This window comes from Bactrocera tryoni, chromosome 3, assembly GCF_016617805.1.
Source record: "Bactrocera tryoni isolate S06 chromosome 3, CSIRO_BtryS06_freeze2, whole genome shotgun sequence".
Taxonomy (NCBI): Eukaryota; Metazoa; Arthropoda; class Insecta; order Diptera; family Tephritidae; genus Bactrocera; species Bactrocera tryoni.
In genome coordinates this window covers 13973902-13991981 of record NC_052501.1, presented here as the reverse complement: position 1 = coordinate 13991981, position 18080 = coordinate 13973902, and the positions used below count along the sequence as shown (strand labels likewise).

General features: G+C 35.9%; 1 protein-coding gene across 3 annotated transcripts in view; it reads right to left on the bottom strand.

Moving 5' to 3' along the window:
- Positions 1-1826: 1826 nt before the first annotated feature.
- The window catches only part of LOC120771663 (protein N-terminal asparagine amidohydrolase), a 90806-nt gene continuing 74552 nt past the window's right edge, over positions 1827-18080 (bottom strand). For 2 of the 3 annotated variants that reach the window (XR_005704992.1, XR_005704993.1), the window contains exons 3-8: positions 7239-7709; positions 6825-7007; positions 4544-4752; positions 4257-4418; positions 3866-4181; positions 1827-1913 (exon numbers count right to left, since the gene is read on the bottom strand). Coding sequence is in view for 1 of the 3 variants with exons in the window: in XM_040099778.1 (XP_039955712.1) it covers positions 1902-1913; positions 4068-4181; positions 4257-4418; positions 4544-4752; positions 6825-7007; positions 7239-7491 (933 nt within the window). In the remaining 2 variants the exon portion in view is untranslated. The remainder of the gene's footprint in view (positions 1914-3865; positions 4182-4256; positions 4419-4543; positions 4753-6824; positions 7008-7238; positions 7710-18080) is intronic. The other variant, XM_040099778.1, reaches the window with a different exon arrangement.

The window sequence follows — 18080 nt, the reverse complement described above, 5'->3', positions numbered from 1 at the left end:
TGGAATAGGAATAATTGTTTAAATCGGTTTATTAAACTTAGTAAAATATCTTGAATAATCGATTGTTGTGTATCTCGCTGATAAAAGTTGCACATGACAAGTAGGTAGGGTTGCAAGATCCAGATAGTTCATTGTTTTATTGTGAATTAAAAGACGTATTAAGAACTTATTAAAAAACAATTAAAAAGATTTATGCGCCTCTAAATGATTTGATAGCTTAAAACAATATATTATAAGTGAAAAGTGAAAGATAAAAAATAAAAGAGAAGAAAGGGTTAAGCATAGTTTAATTCTAAACATATATTTGCACTAATTTTTAAAGAGCGCTTGCTCTGCTTTTTATAAAAAACTCAAATTATTGTTTTCAAATAAAATACACTATTAATTTTATTAAACTAGTTAAATTATATTAATCTTTTTGTGGTGTGTATTTTTCTTCTTCTTTTTTTCTTTATCAGCTGATGTTGTTAAGCAAACAATCATAAATTCTGCTTTTTGAAATTTCTTCTTGATTCTTTGTTTTGCTTTTCATATTCCGTTTTAGCTTTGGTATTCGTCAATATTTACAAATATTTGGACGAAAAGCGCGTGCAGAATTCCATGGTCATGCGTGAAAAAAGGCGCAAATTTTACCTGTATACATATTTACGCATATGCACAACAGGAGAGAGTACAAGCAGTAAGCAAGCGGACCAGTTAGGGCAACATTAAAAGTATTCAAATTTCTTCTAATGAGATTAACTATGGATACTAGTATTCCAAGAACATATGAAGCGAATTGCAAGACATTATTCCAAATTTGCTTTATTTATTTATTTACAAAGAGAAAAAAGATATCAACAACTCCTTTACTAGATTGCTATAGCCTTCATAGTACTGCCTCTAGGGTATTACTAGACATAAAAGAGGTGATTGAAATGCACGAAATAAATTTTATTGGAAAACGAAGCGGCATTGCTTGCGCTGGTTTTCCCAATGGCTAGTGCTATCTGTTCCCTTGATAATCTGGTCTATATAACCAAAACCGTTGCGCACTTATATCCAGCCAAGGGCTAAGAACTTGGCAGTATTCTTTATAATTAATTGTGTAAGCTTTCAGCAGTCAAAAATAATAATAACATGACTAGTTTCATAAATTCAAATAAAACGAACCGAATCACGACCTTCCTAAGGAAACTAATTAAATATTAATATTGCCGATTACCAAGCGCACGCTTAGGACTCTCCACTTTGAAATGTAAAAATTATAACAAAGGATTTTTTTATTAATATTTTCTTTATTGTTTTCATTTTTAATCCATATATGCATGTATGTGTTGGTATAGGTGTACAATATTGAAGTCGCTTTTAATTGATCATTCGTAATTGTGGCGTTGGTATACATAATTAACTATATTCGATATATTCAAGTACATATACTTAATTGTTGCTCAAATATGTACATTATGTGTACTTTTGTATGTACAATTCGTGTCCTATTTATGTGCAGCATACAAATAAATGTACATTTGCTTCGTTATCAGTTGCTTGTATACAGTTATAACTTTTAATATATTTAATTAAAAACTTTTTTATTACAATATTCACTTTATTTAATAGCGTTAATATGGTTACACATTAAATAAATGGGTGTTTACAGCGAGCGCACAAACAATAGCAATAATAATAATATAAAATGTCGCGCACATAATGCTTTTAACATTTTAGCTGCATGTATGTATTTATTAGCAGCTATTATACAACATACATATATTTCATAAAATATTTAACTAATTTCACAAATTTTAATAAAACATTTTTTTATTTATTTACTTCAAGGCTTGTTTATAATTATTTTCACACGTAGCTAGCGAAAACATTACTTTTAATATTTATTTTTATATTTTTTACGCTGATTTGCCTCAATCATTAACCTAGAATAAGAAATAAAATACAATTATATATACAGAAGTTATGTAGAAGATAGTAGTTAAGTCAGCGGAAGAGCAGAAAGTGAACAGAGAGATTTGTTGGTGTTATACTACGAAAATATTTACAAAATGATATATAAAAGCTACATACTTATACACAACAACAAAAGAAAAAAAAAACACATTGAATGCGTTTTAACAACTAAATTTTAGTTTTTTTTAAGTATATGTATGTATGCGTGTGTAAGAACACAATAGCAAGGCAAAGCTTACGAGTCTAAATTCACAAAAATGTGTGGTAAATATATTTTTAGTAATTATCTAATATACTTTTTATGCTCTCAAGCGAATCCGTTTTTTCTGTTTTGCATATATTTCTTAGAGATTCTTAGATTTCAGAGCTTTAAATTTTAAATTTGTGAATTGAAAATAATTTTTTAGCTTTGTTTAATTTTAATAAATCAATTTTTTTAATTAAAATTAATTTTATTTTGAAAATGTCGATTGCAATTTTATTAGAAAATGTGTTAAATTTTAATCCGGTCAAATTGGACAGAAAGCAAGAGTGAAGTTACATAAATTTACAACAAGCAAAAAGTGAGAGTTTGAATTTTTTCAAAACATGTTTAAAAAATATCATACTAAAAGTGCTCCATTGTGTGAAAGAAATATTCGAATATTTTTTTCGCGATTTTTATCAAAACTAACTTCAGACAAAAATTGTGAAACATAAAATTTAAATTTTGGTGGCGAAAAATGAATATCATCACAATACGACAGCCTATTTTGAATTAGCGCGAACATATTAAATATAATTTTGAATTAATATATTGGGTAGTCGAAAAATTCTTTTCGTATTCGACTTTTTCTGTTAAGGTTTAGTGTTCGCATTTATTTTTAAATATTTATTATTTATATAATTTTTTAGTTTTATATTATTTAAAATTATTATATTTTTTTAATTATATTTATCGATTTTAAATTTTAATTACTATTTATTTTGCTATATATAATATTTTTTAATATTCTACATAATTTATATTTGTTTATATTTTTTAGTACTTGTTATTTTAGTTTATTTATTATTATACTCTTTATTATAATTTTTTACAAATTATTTTATATTTATTTAAATTTAGTCAATTTATTATAATTTTCACGAATTATTCTTGTTATTTTATACTTTTACTATAATATTTAATTAATTTACTATTAGCATTTCTTCAATTAGCTTTTACAGAAATTAATTTATTCTATTGTTCAAATGATTTTAACTTTTATACTACACTTTACCTTGAATTTCAAATTTATTTTTTTATTTTCCATTACTTTACGCTCATAAAAATCAAAAACGATTATACATACTAAATATATAGTCTTATAGACTCAGCAATCGGTTACAAGAACATAGTTTATATAGACTACAGCACTTAAGTGTTAAAAAAAAGAATTCAATATCAAATTCATACTAATGGCCTAGCTTAAATACCTATATACAGTTACGCCTTCAAGTATAATTCGAAATTTCGACTCACAAATATCGCTACTTTTTAATATTACGTTTAGCTACTATACTAATATGTAAGTTCTAAAATCGTATATATATGCTAAGCTCTTAACTTCATACACGCGTCTCCTGCTGCTTTCGAGGCAAATAAAAAACAAAATTTTAATTTTCGATTACAAAGCTGCCTTCAAAGTTGCAAAATAAAATATTACAATACAACATAGTTTACATTTAACAAAGAGAGCTTAAAATTAATAGTAAGAAAAACTAATAACAAAACAATAAAAGCACAATTAATGCCTACACTGAAGCAACGTGCTTGAAAACATTGAAATACAAAAGTGAAGCAGAGCAAAAAACAAAAAAAAAAATAACAAAAAAGTGAAAAAAGTTCAGCAGTTAAAAATAAAACATAAATTATTCATAATAAAGGCAAAAATTTACATACGAGTACAAAAGTACAGAGCAGCCATAAAGTGAACGGAGCAGCTAAAGCGTACATTTAAAACAACAAAGAAAAAGCGCAGCTTAATAACACTTATGTGAATTTTCGTTTCAAGCGCATAACTATGCAAATATGCGAGCACGTATTGTTTATATGTATAAGGATGCATGTGTGAGTACGCGTTTATTCGTAATTAATATCTAACCAAAGTCCAGCAGCCCGTAGACTCGTCGCGCCGATAGTAGCGTGGCCGATTGTCCCGAAACACGGTGATTGCGGGGAATTGATTATCCTGTATGAATTTTATTGTTGCGCGTATCTGTCAGCAAACACAAGTAGAAGAAGAAACTGTTAATATATAACATTTCAAGCGTTTGTGATTGCACCTACATACCTGCATTGTGAAGTGTGGCGGCTCAACGTCCGGACTCGTCGATAAGTGTTGCAAGAGGAATTCATCTGTCTGTGATAGCCATAAATCAGCGCCGCGCAATGGATCATAATTGAAGGGACCGATACGCAACATGCCCAAGGAGGAGTCGTAAATGTCCAAGACCTACAAGGAAAGAGTAGAATGTGATGTTATACAGAATATAGAACAAATATAAATCAAATAAGATTTTAAAATTTTTGATGCCAAAATATTTTATATTTTTACTTTGCGTCATATATAATATTTACCGATTGTGCACCCATGAAGTTGCGAGCATCACGCAATTGTCTGTCCGGTCCTCGATCTAGAAAAGTTGCTGGGAATATTTCACCGGTTTTTATGTTAACACCAACGCCGTAAATGATTGGGTAGTTGATATCGCCACGCAGTATAGTGTTTAGCTCACCGACGCAGGCTTGAGTCAAGTCGATTTCGAGATGATGCTTATGGAATGATTCTACGGCGAAGAAAGAAATAATAAAGAAAATGATTTTTTAATGTGAAAAATTTGCTCATCAATTAAATAAACAAATATTATAAAATTCGAATACACCGCTGTTGTTTTCCGTACTTTGTTGGTACAAAGAGAACTTAATGTTCTAAGTTTCGGCGACAACACTTTCCGTGAATATGTTCTAAATGTCATCTAAGCAACTTTTATTGACGAGTATCTTGAGTTAATTTCCAGAATCCGAGGTAATACTTTCTCACTTCCATTTCGGCTAGCAGGTGAAACTTATGTATATATTGCAAGTCTTAACCTTAATATAATAATAATTTATAAAATTATACCCCATAAACAAAAAGTCCTCATTTCTGATCGAAAATCTTCTGTTAAATCCGATCGGCCCTAACCTCGAAACCTCTGAATAGTGTTTATGTAAATATTATAACAACAACAACTATCATAAAGTTGTGCTTCCTTATAAAAATATCTCCATAACTGAGTCCTGACCCTGATAGAGTAGCATACTATCTCAAATTAAGTCAATTATCACTTATTTGCTATAATAAAGCTTATTATTCCGATCAAAATCTACTCAACAAATTTTACTTTCCAAGATTGTGATTTCCAGGTCTAAGGCCACACTGATAAGGAGGCTTATCCAAAGGTAAATGGCGCAAATTGAGGGGTATACTTTTTTGTAGATTGGTCAGAACACACTTAGGTTCCAATCTTCGGACAGGCTTTCATCCATACCTTGCAAAGAAGTTGATGCATGCGCCAGTTCGTCGCCACTGTGAGACCTACAAGAATATGCTCCGCTCTTGACACCTTTTGTTAGTCGCCGCATCTTTTGGTAGAATTTTCAAGCTCCTTGTCGGCCAACTTCTAAAGCTCTTAATATTCACGCATTTCGGTCTCTTTATTTTTTGTCTCAACTCTCGGTATCTCTCTCACCCGCTCGTGTTGTGGTCCATCGCAACATTGCGAGGTAGGGCTGTATGTGTTTTCTCCAATGCGACACGACAGTCTTCACGGTAATAGCTGTTCTTTCGATCTTTACGAAAACCAATGGTTTCGCTTGCAGCTGCACGTAAGGAGCATAAAATACCGTTCCACAGTTCCGTTATACCGAGTCTCAGAGAGCAGGAGTGCAAGTCGAGTAGAAACTGCTCCGCAGTCAGTAGTGATAGTAGCTTTTTGAATTCGTACCTTCACTGTGTTTGTTGACGGGCGTGTTTTATGGTACAGAGGCGGGTGGGTATCTTCGCTACAACAAGATAGCGAGTCGATGTTAGGTCCTCGGAGCGTACGCACGTCAAGGACACTTTAGATGCGTCGTCTTTTTCGATCCGGAGACAGTCAAGTAGCTTGACGAATTTTCTTGTACTGGAATCTACTATTACATATCGGGCCCCTGCGAAGTCGATCAGCCTCAACACATACGGAGAGGTTTCGACATGGGGGCTGAATTTTCCGACATTGTGGCTTAAGGTTTTTGATGTTGTTGTCATGAACAGAGGTTGACTTGCATTAGTCAAGTTTTCGATCACTTCACGACCTTCCCTAAATGCTTTGTGGCACTCAAATATAAAATTTGAGTGATACTCCCCAAAACACCATCTTCAACATTTTCAACGATTCCGTAGCCATGATCCCATTAGAAACACATACTTCGTGTGGTAAACAAACAGCTGCCAAACACTCACTAATTCACAAATTGATAACGTAGAAAAATATAATAATTTAGAAAAAAAATTATTTATCGACCAGTCCGGGTCAAATTTGAACATGGTACGTTGTGGTTTGCAAAGAGTTTGCCTAAGGCTAAGTATTTATTTTATATATTTTCTCGATAACTAAAAAGATGATATAGTATTTTTGTTTGCTTAACTAATCTCAATTCGTTCTTTGAAGATATACCCACCTCATTCTTTTAAATTTATTCTCTAAAAACTGTGTCCCTCTAAGCTCATAAAGGTTCAGTTCTTAGTTCAAATAATATTAGACATCTTTTATATAAATATGTTTGTAAGTAAATAATACTAAAAATGCTTTCATTATAAGAAACTCCGTCTACTTACGCATTATGCTGTAGAAAACCTCCTCGCCGTATCCTTGTGGATCTCGGTAGCCACCAATTAATTGCAACTCAATACGTCCCTCTGGATAACCTAAGGCCAACTCTTGGACGCGTGCAACCATTGTGCAGACAGCCTCGTCTATGCCGTTGCCATCGAAGTGCGCCAAAGCCACAGCGCCTGAACCTATGCAACAAAAAGGTACAAAATGTTAAGGGATTAATGATGATGGCGCAAACATAAGAAATACTTTTGTTACAAACACAAATGCTACTCATATAATAAGTAAAATTGCAAGAAAAGTAGTGGCTGATAAAGGAAACCAAACTGCGCATCTTTCATCTTGAGTAAAATGAAGCCAATTTGAACAAAAGCATAAAATTTATTAAACTTGTATGTGCATATGTGCGTATGTACCTGAATGCCTGACCACAACAATAATGCAGGTTGTGGCATCGTCGGCGCCGATAATGTTGATGTTCTTGTCGTGCGGCGCTGCAGCGGCCATTTCACGTTGGCCCACGTAGAGCAGACCAACTGGGCCCACCGATTTTCTTGGTATGGAGAGCAGTTGCTGCGCATAATCTCTGTAAACCGGATGCTGTAGGAAGAGACTGTTTGTGTCCATTGGACAATCGTCCTGTAAGACACCGTTCAATACCAACACCATTCTGTCGTGTCTTGTTCTTTGATTTTTGCTTTTCTTTTGTTATTAAACCCTTAAAAAGGAGTTCTGTTAAGTGCGTTTTGTTGTTGCTGTTATTTTGTTGAGTATAGGTAGTGTCGTATTTTTGACGTTTCAACGTGTGAGTAGTTGGTGAGAGAGCGTTTTGCTGGTTTCTGCTGTTGCTGTTGGTGTCGTTAATGGTTTTTTAAACCATAGTAATTCTGTAAATAAAGGAAAATATGAATATTTTTATTAGAATATTTATTGCTAGTAACTTTTTATATAATATAAAACTTAAACTTGAAAAGTTAAGGAGGCAGGGGGGGCGGCACCAGAGGTTCAATTAGCGCTGGACGCGCCATTTTGATACACTTTCGTAGGACCTTATAGCTTTGCTATTCGGTTTCGAACCATTTAATGCTCTACTTCAATGAAACTACTTATGTCCGGTATGCTTTTTGTGGACAACCATTCAAGGTTTGGTGCCTGATGGGCTCCAAGTATTTTGTGTCGGATTTGTGATAAAGCTGGGCATTCGTATAGCAAGAGTTAAATCTTTCCGTATTGCCTTCTTGCCTGCAGTTGCAGTCGTAATACTTCCGCCATATTTATTTTGTTACTTTGCAGTTTGTTATTATCACTTGATCTGTGCGATTTGTTCAAAATGCTTATAAAGCTCCCTTTTGATCGTTCCTAGCGGGCATAGCCCTGGCTCCGTTTCGGACTCTAAAAAGGCTGCTACATAGCTTTGCCAACTCGGCCGCCTTTCCGTTGCCGAAAATGTTCCTGTGATTGGAAACCCAAACTATGGACAAGTGTAGTTAAGCTGCCAATAAGCTTAAAGCCTTCCCACAGTTGTTGACTACGTTTGAATTAATCTGTAGTGTCGATCAAGCAAGCAAAGTCGCCTGTGATGTTCGTGTATATGGTAGCTTTCTGTATCCTATCGCAGTTATTCAATAGAACTTCACACTCCCTCTCTATACCTAGTACTTCCGCTAGGAAGATGCCTGGGTTTGGTAGGCGGATAGAAATAGAGGTTTTGAGATAATTGGAGTGCACTCCCGCCGCCTCCCCAGTCCATTTTGAATTCATCGGTGAAGATATAGGCAGTATCCTCCTCCCCTATTATACCTCTGCTTAATTCGCGTCTTGAGGGCATCCTCATATCAAAGTGTTCATTGAATGTAACCTTGAGACGATATAGTCTGATTTACTTATATTTATAGTTAGCTTATTTAGGATGGCGCTTTGTCCCTACTCTTTTTGGCTTCATCCTCCTAATTCCTTAATTGTAATAGCAGTACTTGCCGCTACTTTCAGAGTATACACGTCTCTATGGGTAGCTGATGCAATAGTATATTGAGGGCATTAGTCAGACAGGACTTGATATCCCCAGTAACCCCTGCACAAGCTGCTCTTTGTATTCCATTTAGTTTCCTGATATTATATTGCTTGTTTAATCATGGTCACCAAACCAGTGCTCCAAATGTTAGAATTCATCTACTGACTATATCTGGTTTAAGGCCCCAGTTCCTGCTAAGTATTCTTTTGCAAGTGCAGCAGGCCATGTACGCTTAATTTATTCGTTTTCCAATGTTTATGTTTCAATTCAGTTTGGTATCAAATCGAATTTAACTTTTAAAGTGGAGTACATTCGAGGATATCTTTGATTTTAATTATTCTCTAGCTTTAAGAACTGAAAGAAATGCGTTCAGTTAATATGAATTAAGAGGGTATTCTGGTCTAGAAGTTTAAAAAAATCGATTTTTTTTAATATTTTCAAAGTTTAACTATTCAAGAATATGTGTACAAGAGGATTTTTCAAAATTCAAATTATTTTCGGAGATATAGGCATTTTTCTGACCCGGCATCCAAACTGGTTCGGCCGGAACTAATCGAACAAAAGACTTTACGCGAAACTTTAAACGCGTTTTTCTCAAAACTGACTTTTTCGGAACGATACCCACGATTTCTCAGGTTCTACTGGACCGATTTACTTGAAATTTTTATAGAGGCTTCTTTATAGGCTTGTCTATGGTTGGAATTAGCCCCATCCTCAAATTTTTATTTTTATTATTTTTAAAAAATTCAAAATAGTCAGAAAAAGTGATCCAAAAAAACTTTTCTTTCAGGCAGTCGCCATTTTGTGAAAAAAATTTTTCCCATTTTTCCATAGTTCCGGCCATTGCGACATTATTTTAGATTAATAATCTTTTTTTTTTGGTTTCAGATAACTAGGAGGGTTGAAATCATGGGTATGGTCACGTGGAAATTTTTAGAGACCCCCCACTTCGTCAGCTCATAATTTTTGAAATTTTTTACTTTTTTTAGTTTTTAATTTTTTTCTGTACTCTTCTAAAATTAACAAATAACTAATAAAAAAATGGGTGGTAAAAATATTAATTGCCTTTTTTACGACACTTTAAAAAGTACCAGAAATTCATGCTTCTAGACCAGAATACCCCCTTAAGAAACATAACTACTTTAATCTTTGCCAGTTGAATTTTATATAAATTGTTGATTTCAGAGAAATCCAAATTCGAAAGAAGAAAAAAGAAAACTCCCATTTCCACCCTCTGTCATGACAATAATCGAATTTTTTTATTGCTGCTGCAATCAAGTCGCCATAAACGAAACGAACTATCAAATTACCATACAACATGCACACATTGTAAACAAATTCCATCACGTAACAAAATAATTTCTTTTTGCTCCCAATATTTACTTATTCAGAAATGAAAGAGATTAAACTGACGTTATCTCTATTTCTCTCAATTTGATGGCATCATCGAAGTAATTTATATCACAAAGTGAGGTTTTTCGTTAAGAGGTTACATACAGTTACAATTTTGAAAAAATCGTTTTTTTAAAGGTACATACATATATGTACTTGTATTTAAAAATACACACAGAAAATTTCATATCGTTTCGGTGAATATTTTCGAAGTTGCACGCAAATTTGAAAAGGCGTTTCAGAGTGCTTGGAAGTGCCGTCCAAACTTTAAACGCATTTTTCTCAAAATGGTGTTTTCGAAGTCGGTGACCAATATTATTCGAAAACGGCTAAGCCGATTAGTCTCAAATTTTAACACGAGCTTCTTAGATATATTTTTTTAGCAATTAATCGAAGATGTTTTCTCTCCAATAAGTATTTTTTTCTAAAGTCCGAAAATTCGGTCAAAAATCAATTTTGTTTTTGGAAAACTGCCATTTTGTCAAAAAAATTTATTTTGTCATTCCTTCGATTAATTACTAGGTTTAACATTACTTTAGCGAAATCTGTTTGGCTTTTTAATTTCTGAGGACCCAGTTCAGAGATATAGTGGTCAACGCAAGTCGTCTTTCTTGACAGGAGCACCCGGAGATCAGTTGTAATTCACTTCCTTTCTAATACAAGGTATTCAAAAATAGTTAAAAGATAAAATAATATATGTATATATTTTTGCAGCAATAAATTGAAAAGTTTTTTCAGGAAAAATTCAGGAATATTCGCTTTTTTCGGTTTTTCTAACTGTATATTAAAAGCGTTGTTATAGCGAAATACTACACAGTATGGAATTCGTATTTTTCAGTGATGGCTGCAAGCGATCAGCTTTATGTTAGAGTTAAAGCAATGCCCAACTCAATTAGAATTCTTTTAAGAACTTAAAAGACGACTAGGGATATCAGTTATTGCTTATGGTTTCTGCAAATTTTTTATACATATACATACAATATGAAACCGCAAATAATTTTGTGTGAATGAATATACTTGTAAGCGCGTAAGCAGTTTCTACGCCAGTAAAGAAGAAGAAGAATAATATAACTTTATGTGCTGTCACTTCTTAACCCAACACAACACATTCATAAATGCATAAACCAAGAACGAAAGACTAATATTTGATTTCGGCACATACATACTATACATACATATGTATATACCAACATGTATATCTGCAATAAAGTACTTTTCAATTTGCATACTCCAACGGACACATTGGACACCATCGGTGCAGATATTGGTACACACAAGGCATCAGGCAACAACGAAGTGCTACCGCGGACGACCGCAGCCTACAGTGGTCTAATGTGCTATCTTGGCCCAGTCCAAGGCAAAGGATGCACTGACGATGGGCTTGAAGTAAGTCCAAAAAGATACACGACTCAAGGTGTTTATGTTTGCTGGTACTTATGCATCAGAAACTTATTTTCATACTAATATTCAAACAAACAAAAATACCCCGTGGGAAAAAGAAAGCAAGTAAAAAGTTAAAATTTTATTCTCTGAAATAATTGAAGGTTGGTCTTTAGACATTTTTAGTGGTATACTTAGCTTTCGAAAAAATGGTCGGAATTTTAAATTGCTCCTAAGCCGCAAAAAAGTAACTTAAAAGCCACGTAGAACTTAAAAAGCAAACTAATTCTAGTTTAAACCATATTTCTTTTACAAATTTTAATGCGCAGGCTCAATACCAAGCCATTTCAGGGAGAAAATCTCGATTCCTTCCTGGCTTCAAATAAACAAATGAATATTGAACACGAACACGGCCCATTTTGAATGTCCTCTGGCTTATATAAAAATTAAATGTACGCCAAACACAAATCAGCTGATCTCCACTAAGCTTACAAATTATCAATCAGCTGATGCATGATGTATAGAAATTTTCTGCAGGGTACGCAGTTCTCCATTCGCATATAAAAATACTTAAATTCAACTTTTATTTCTGTGGTAAGTGCTTATGTAGCTGTGTGGAAAATTTGTGGCTCGTTGATTCACATGTTTGATAATAATTCCTGGTGCTGTCCATTGTTACCGCGCTGCGTAGCTGCTGCAGCTTCTAGTTCCTTGTGCGCAGCTGCTGTACTTGCTGATTTTGGCGCTCGTATCGTAAATATGTTATGTCTTCATATTAAAAATTTGTCATTGCCTCATATCTTTGTAAGGATGCTGCGGCTGCGACGTCCATAAACTACTTTGCTGTGAAGCTCCACTCGTGTTTTACCATCCTGCTTCACTCCCTTTCTTTCAGACTGCTCGTTTCTTTGGCTGAATTATGCCAAATTGAAAACGGCTGCGGTTGCCTCGGCGAAGGTGGCGATGAAGATGGTGTGAAAATTTATGTTTTACATGTCGTTGAAATTAAAATTGAATTTATTGTTATATGACAGTGGCACATTGGGTATATAGTGTATGAATCCAGTTGGAAGAATACATGTGTGTATGTTAGTTTATATAAAAAAAATTTAAGAGATAGCATAGGTGAGCGTTTCCACAATTTATTTTTATAGGTTCTTCTGCAATGTTGTATTTTTTATACTCTTGCAACATGTTGCCAGAGAGTATAATAGTTTGATTCACCTAACGGTTGCATGTATCACCGAAAACTAGCGAAATAGAGAACGGGTTTATCAATAAGAGCGCTCCAAAATAGTTTTGAATAAGACCAAAATGGTTTGGGAAGTCGATTTCTTTTGCATGGCCAACACGGCACTCTTGCAAAAGTTCAGACGCCGAACCCAAGCTTCGACGGTTTTTAAGCATAAATTGGCCGGTACTGCTGCAATTTCATAATCAATATTCGTACGAAGTTCATCAATCGTCGCTGGCTTGTTAGCACAGACCATAGACTTAACGTAATCCAACAAGAAATAGTCTAACGGCGTCAAATCCCAAGACCGAGCCAGCTAATTAATAGGCCATTTCATGAGATAACACGTTCACCAAACTTGGTTTTCAATAAATCGATTGCGATATTCGCTGTGTGGCTTGTGGCGCCGTCCTGTTGAAACCAATTCCAATCCATGCATCCATCATCCAATTGGGGCCAAAAATATTCGGTAATCACGTAGCGGTAGCGATTCTCATTTTCAATAACGTGTAATTACGGAAGAAGTACGGTCCAATGACGCCGGCGGCCCATAAACCGCACCAAACCGTAATTTTTTCGGAATGCAATGGTGACTCATGAAGTACGTGGTTGATTGCTGCCTGACCAATAACGTATATTTTGCTTATTGACAAAGCCATTCAGCCAGAAATGAGCCTGACCGCTGAAGATGATTTTTCAATGAAAATCCGGTTCATTTTCAAGTTGTTGCTCAGCCCAATTCATAAACATACGACGATTCTGGTGGTCAAGCGGCTTCAGTTCTTTCATCAATTTGATCTTGTAAGGATGTAGACCAAGTTCTTTTCGCAAAATTCCCCATAACGACGTCACGCTTGAGAACGACGTGTGAGAGACTGCTTTGAGTCTGCCTCAATTAATGCGTTAGCGGCTGCAAAATTCTCGACACTACGGGCACTTCATTGTCTCACTGGCACGGGAACATTTTGTACTGGGCCTGTGAATTCAAACTTTTCCACTAGATTATGATTATGACGACAATAAATTGAATTTAGCGCTCTTAAAGTTGAGGCCACTGACTCCAAATTTCGGTAGTAAATTTTAATAATTTTTACTCGTTGTTGGATCGTATATCTTTCCATGAGGAAAAAAACAAACCTTCCTGAATAGAAATATCAAAAGAGCGGAAAAATATGGCGTCGTTTGCTGTCCCTATCGGTCTACTTTTGTAGTGTCCCTATTGAGAAACACTAAACTTTCAGCTCACTTTTTCGAAAACAAATGTATCCGAATCGTGGCAAAAGAAAAATGAGCACTGATTCCGAAAATTTTGTTATGCCGATCTTTGACCTTCCCAGGAAAATTCTTTCGATCCAATTTCACTTCACGAAATAATTGTCTCACAGCTGTGAAGGTTAAATCCAACTACAAAACCGTTAGCTTCAAAGAATCAAAAACGGGATTTGCCAGAACTATTTTCTCAGCATTGGACCGACTTTCCAGAGCATTGCCTCCAGCTATATTTCTTTACATCTTTCTAAGTATGACACAGACACTTTTTTCTCATGCAAAGCACAGAATTCTTTGGAATACAGCTTAAACAAACCTGACAGCTCAATTATATTGAAATTACATTATTAGAAGCCTGGAGCAAAATCACAAGCTCGAGCGGAATTCGTTCTTCTTTTTAGGCACGCTAACTGTGGCGCATCTAACATGTGAGTTACAATTTTATGGCTCTTGGCAATGATGACGTCTTTGCGAAAAAAGTTGTCATGATGCAAACAGCCACCACAGAAGACTCACTACAAAAATTTGCTATGAGCATATGCAGTCTCATGTCAACAATTTATGGCACAAACGAGCCATAGAAGCATTATATTTACTATGACTGGAGCATCCAACTGAATTTGTATATTATATGTTATTTATATATGAAGCTCCACAGCCTTAGTTGGCTTGGTTGAAGGCAGGCAACTTTGAATATTTGCTCGTCTAGTTCTATCTTATTGCTGCGCCAACCGTTGCCTATGGCTGCGCGCCCAGCTCCAGCGAGATATGGAGCACGAGCACACGGCTCGACGTTTGAATGGGTGCATGTCAGCGGCGACAGGCCCATTCTTCTCTTCGTTCGTCTATATAGTAAACTCTATACATATATTGTTTGCGATGTACGGGTATGTCTGTCTGTTGGTGGATTCGTGTGTGCCACTGCGCTGCGGTCAATTGTTGCGGTGACATTTTTATTAAATTATTGAAGAAAATTGTTGACTTGTGCTCTTAATTGTTATTAACTGTTCAGATGATTGTTGATTTTACATAAATACATACATACAGATACAGAGTTCTACATATGTATTACAAATTTACATACATATGAGCTTGTCTGTTGATTCTCATTCACATTCAGTTTGTGTCACTTGCAGTTGTTGTTGCTTCTGAAATTGTTTATATGGTGTCATCGATTGACACTTTTATTCATTGATTGTCACAAACATTTGCCCAATTGCCAGTACTCTGTAGTGGTCCATCTAAAATGATTAGACGCGCTAATTGGTGATACAATGTGCTTCTAATTGAATTTCACTGTCTGCAATGTATCGTAATAGGCAGTCAACAAGGCCTTAAGATAAAAAAAATCATATTTTCATTAGACCACTTGGCTTCGGTTCCACACGATTGACTCCGTGTTCGTCGGTCCTGCGTGAACACCGAAGAAAAATCTTCTTGGCTTCGTTTCGTCGATTCTGTGTGAAGACAGTCCATTCCCTGAGCGAAACAGTCGATTAGTGTTATATTTTGTAAGGGTTCCAAATGGGCACTGTTCGATCGAGATTCATGCAGTAAGATGGAATGTCTTACCAGCCAGAAGCACCTCGGATCTCATTCCTTTAGACATCGTGAAGTAATAGTGGAAATAGAAATAATACACTAAGCAGATTTGAGATAGGTTCAGGGCGTTTTTGCCGATAGCTGATATCCAACTACATGAGTTTTTTCTTTGGCATCACAAAGGACTGTACATAACAGTCTAAGCTTCATTCCGCCGTAGTTACTAAGGGATCAGTCGTCTAATCTGATCTAACCCAAACATATTCGGTATGAGTGTAAGCAGAAGCCGTCCTTAAAAGTATATATTCTCTGATTCCGACATGTCCGATGATATCATGGGTTTTGAAGTTTGTGAAATTTCCACGCCGAAAGTTTGCTAAAGTATTAACGTCAATTTGCCAGATCGAAGCTAACGATCGTATTTTCGAGAATATCTGTAACCGCATCGATCCAGGTCTAATCTAAGATGAGCTTACAATGTCTGTACCTGACTAAGACCTTACTGTGAGTTCAAGACTGAGCAATATCAGTCATTTTATAAGTTCAAAGTATACTCGTACAACCATTAAAATCTGTATCTACTTTTTAGTTCTGGGTGTGAATATTTGAATAAAGAACCACGGCGATGAAGCCTATGAAGTTGTCTGTTGGATCTGGTCGACGGAAAAGCTCGGCAAAAAAGGCATGAGTATCGAAATAAATATAAAGGAGCTGGTTTTCGTAAAAGCGGTGCGATTCTCTTCTGCTTACTTCGGATTCGACTTCTTTCATCCTAAAACTGCGATCTCTAAGCAAATCATTGGATCTCATTTATCAATTAGCTATCAAATTGATGAAAAAACTAACAATGCTTGCCACAGTTCGTTGTCCACAAAAGCAATATCGGCTGGAGGCAATCTCATATCTATTGGTGACATTCCAACCGCCACCTACTGATACAATGCCTACAGCCCACAAGGTTCTCGTAAGCTTCTATTTAAACAATTCTTTATTCGTGTCTTCCTCACGGATCTGCTTGAAAATTGCATATGACAAGTGCAATTGAATTATTTACTTTGGCGCAGCGTTAAATTGATTGAAATCAAATCGAGTTAAAGTTCAGTGGAAGGCAAAAACAAAATCAAAATAAAATTGGAAAACACAACAAAGGCAACAAAAAAGCAAAATGCAGAGAAATACTATTTATCTGAAAGAAATGGAGGTATTTGTGGCGGCTTAAGCAGGCAGCAGCATGGAGGTTGCAGGTTGGAACCACGAATAAAACCAACTACTTAGCAATTTTCTGCACGTTCGCCTCTTGGCAGATGCGGTGGATTGTGATTGCAACGCTGCGGGACGTGCAGAGCGAGCGATACGCTGATGATGTGGCGTATAGGCTCGCATAAAAGCCCACTATGAGCGCTAAGTAAATAAGGTAATGGCAAAAACAACAGTTGGCATCCGCATATAGAGATATTTCTATACTTATGTATATCTATATATATATAATGTGTGTTTCATTATTTATGCACGTCGTAGCTGTAAATATGTGAGACGCAGCGGCATTAACTGGTGATGCGGAAGAAAAGGAAGGCGGTGTTGGGCCTCTGGAGCTGAGGTGGCGGCGCAGGAGTTGTTGCCAGCCAGCGCATCAGGCGGCAGTAAAATGAATGCAACAAAGTATGACTGCACAATCGCGCGAGCGAGTCGCAGCAACATCAGCATCGCCATCAACAGCAGTAACAACATGTTCCCGCAAATGAATTCATATTCGTACATGCATGAAGAATTGCCGGCAATTGGCGGGTGCGCTGGTTGATGCGGCGAAGGCTGCTGGCTGCCGCTTGCTCGCATAGGAGCGGCACATTGGTTGATGTGCTGCCACTTTGTGCAAAGAGCTCCTCACGACAAGATCTGAGAAACATTAGCTTATCCAGTGCGTACTCAGCCTCTTGAATTTTTAGGGACCGTGAAGTTGCTGTGTGGAACATGAAGTCTTAGAACTAATCCATACAAACTTCTAATAGTTTTATCCACCTTTAGTACGTAAGCATGGCTTCTTCTTTATTGGCTTAGACGCCGCCCGTATAACCACGTATTGCCGAGTTTACAACAGTGCGCCAGTCGTTCTTCCTCTTGCCGTCTGGTGCCAATTGGAGATTCCAAGTGTTGCCAGGTCCTTCCAAACCTAGTCTTTTCAACTGAGTGGATGTCTTCTTCTTCCCCTGCTTACAACGGCGAGTACAGCGTCGAATACTTTCAGAGCTGGAGTGGACGTGACCTAGGCTGCATATACGCTGTCTTTTATTTCAATGTCGTCGTATATCATCGACTGCGGTATTCGCCGTTGCCAACGCGCAAAGGACCATAAATCTTTCGCAGAACCTTGCTCTGGACAACTCGTTACGTCGACTCATCACATGTTGTCATCGTCCATGCCTCTGCATCATA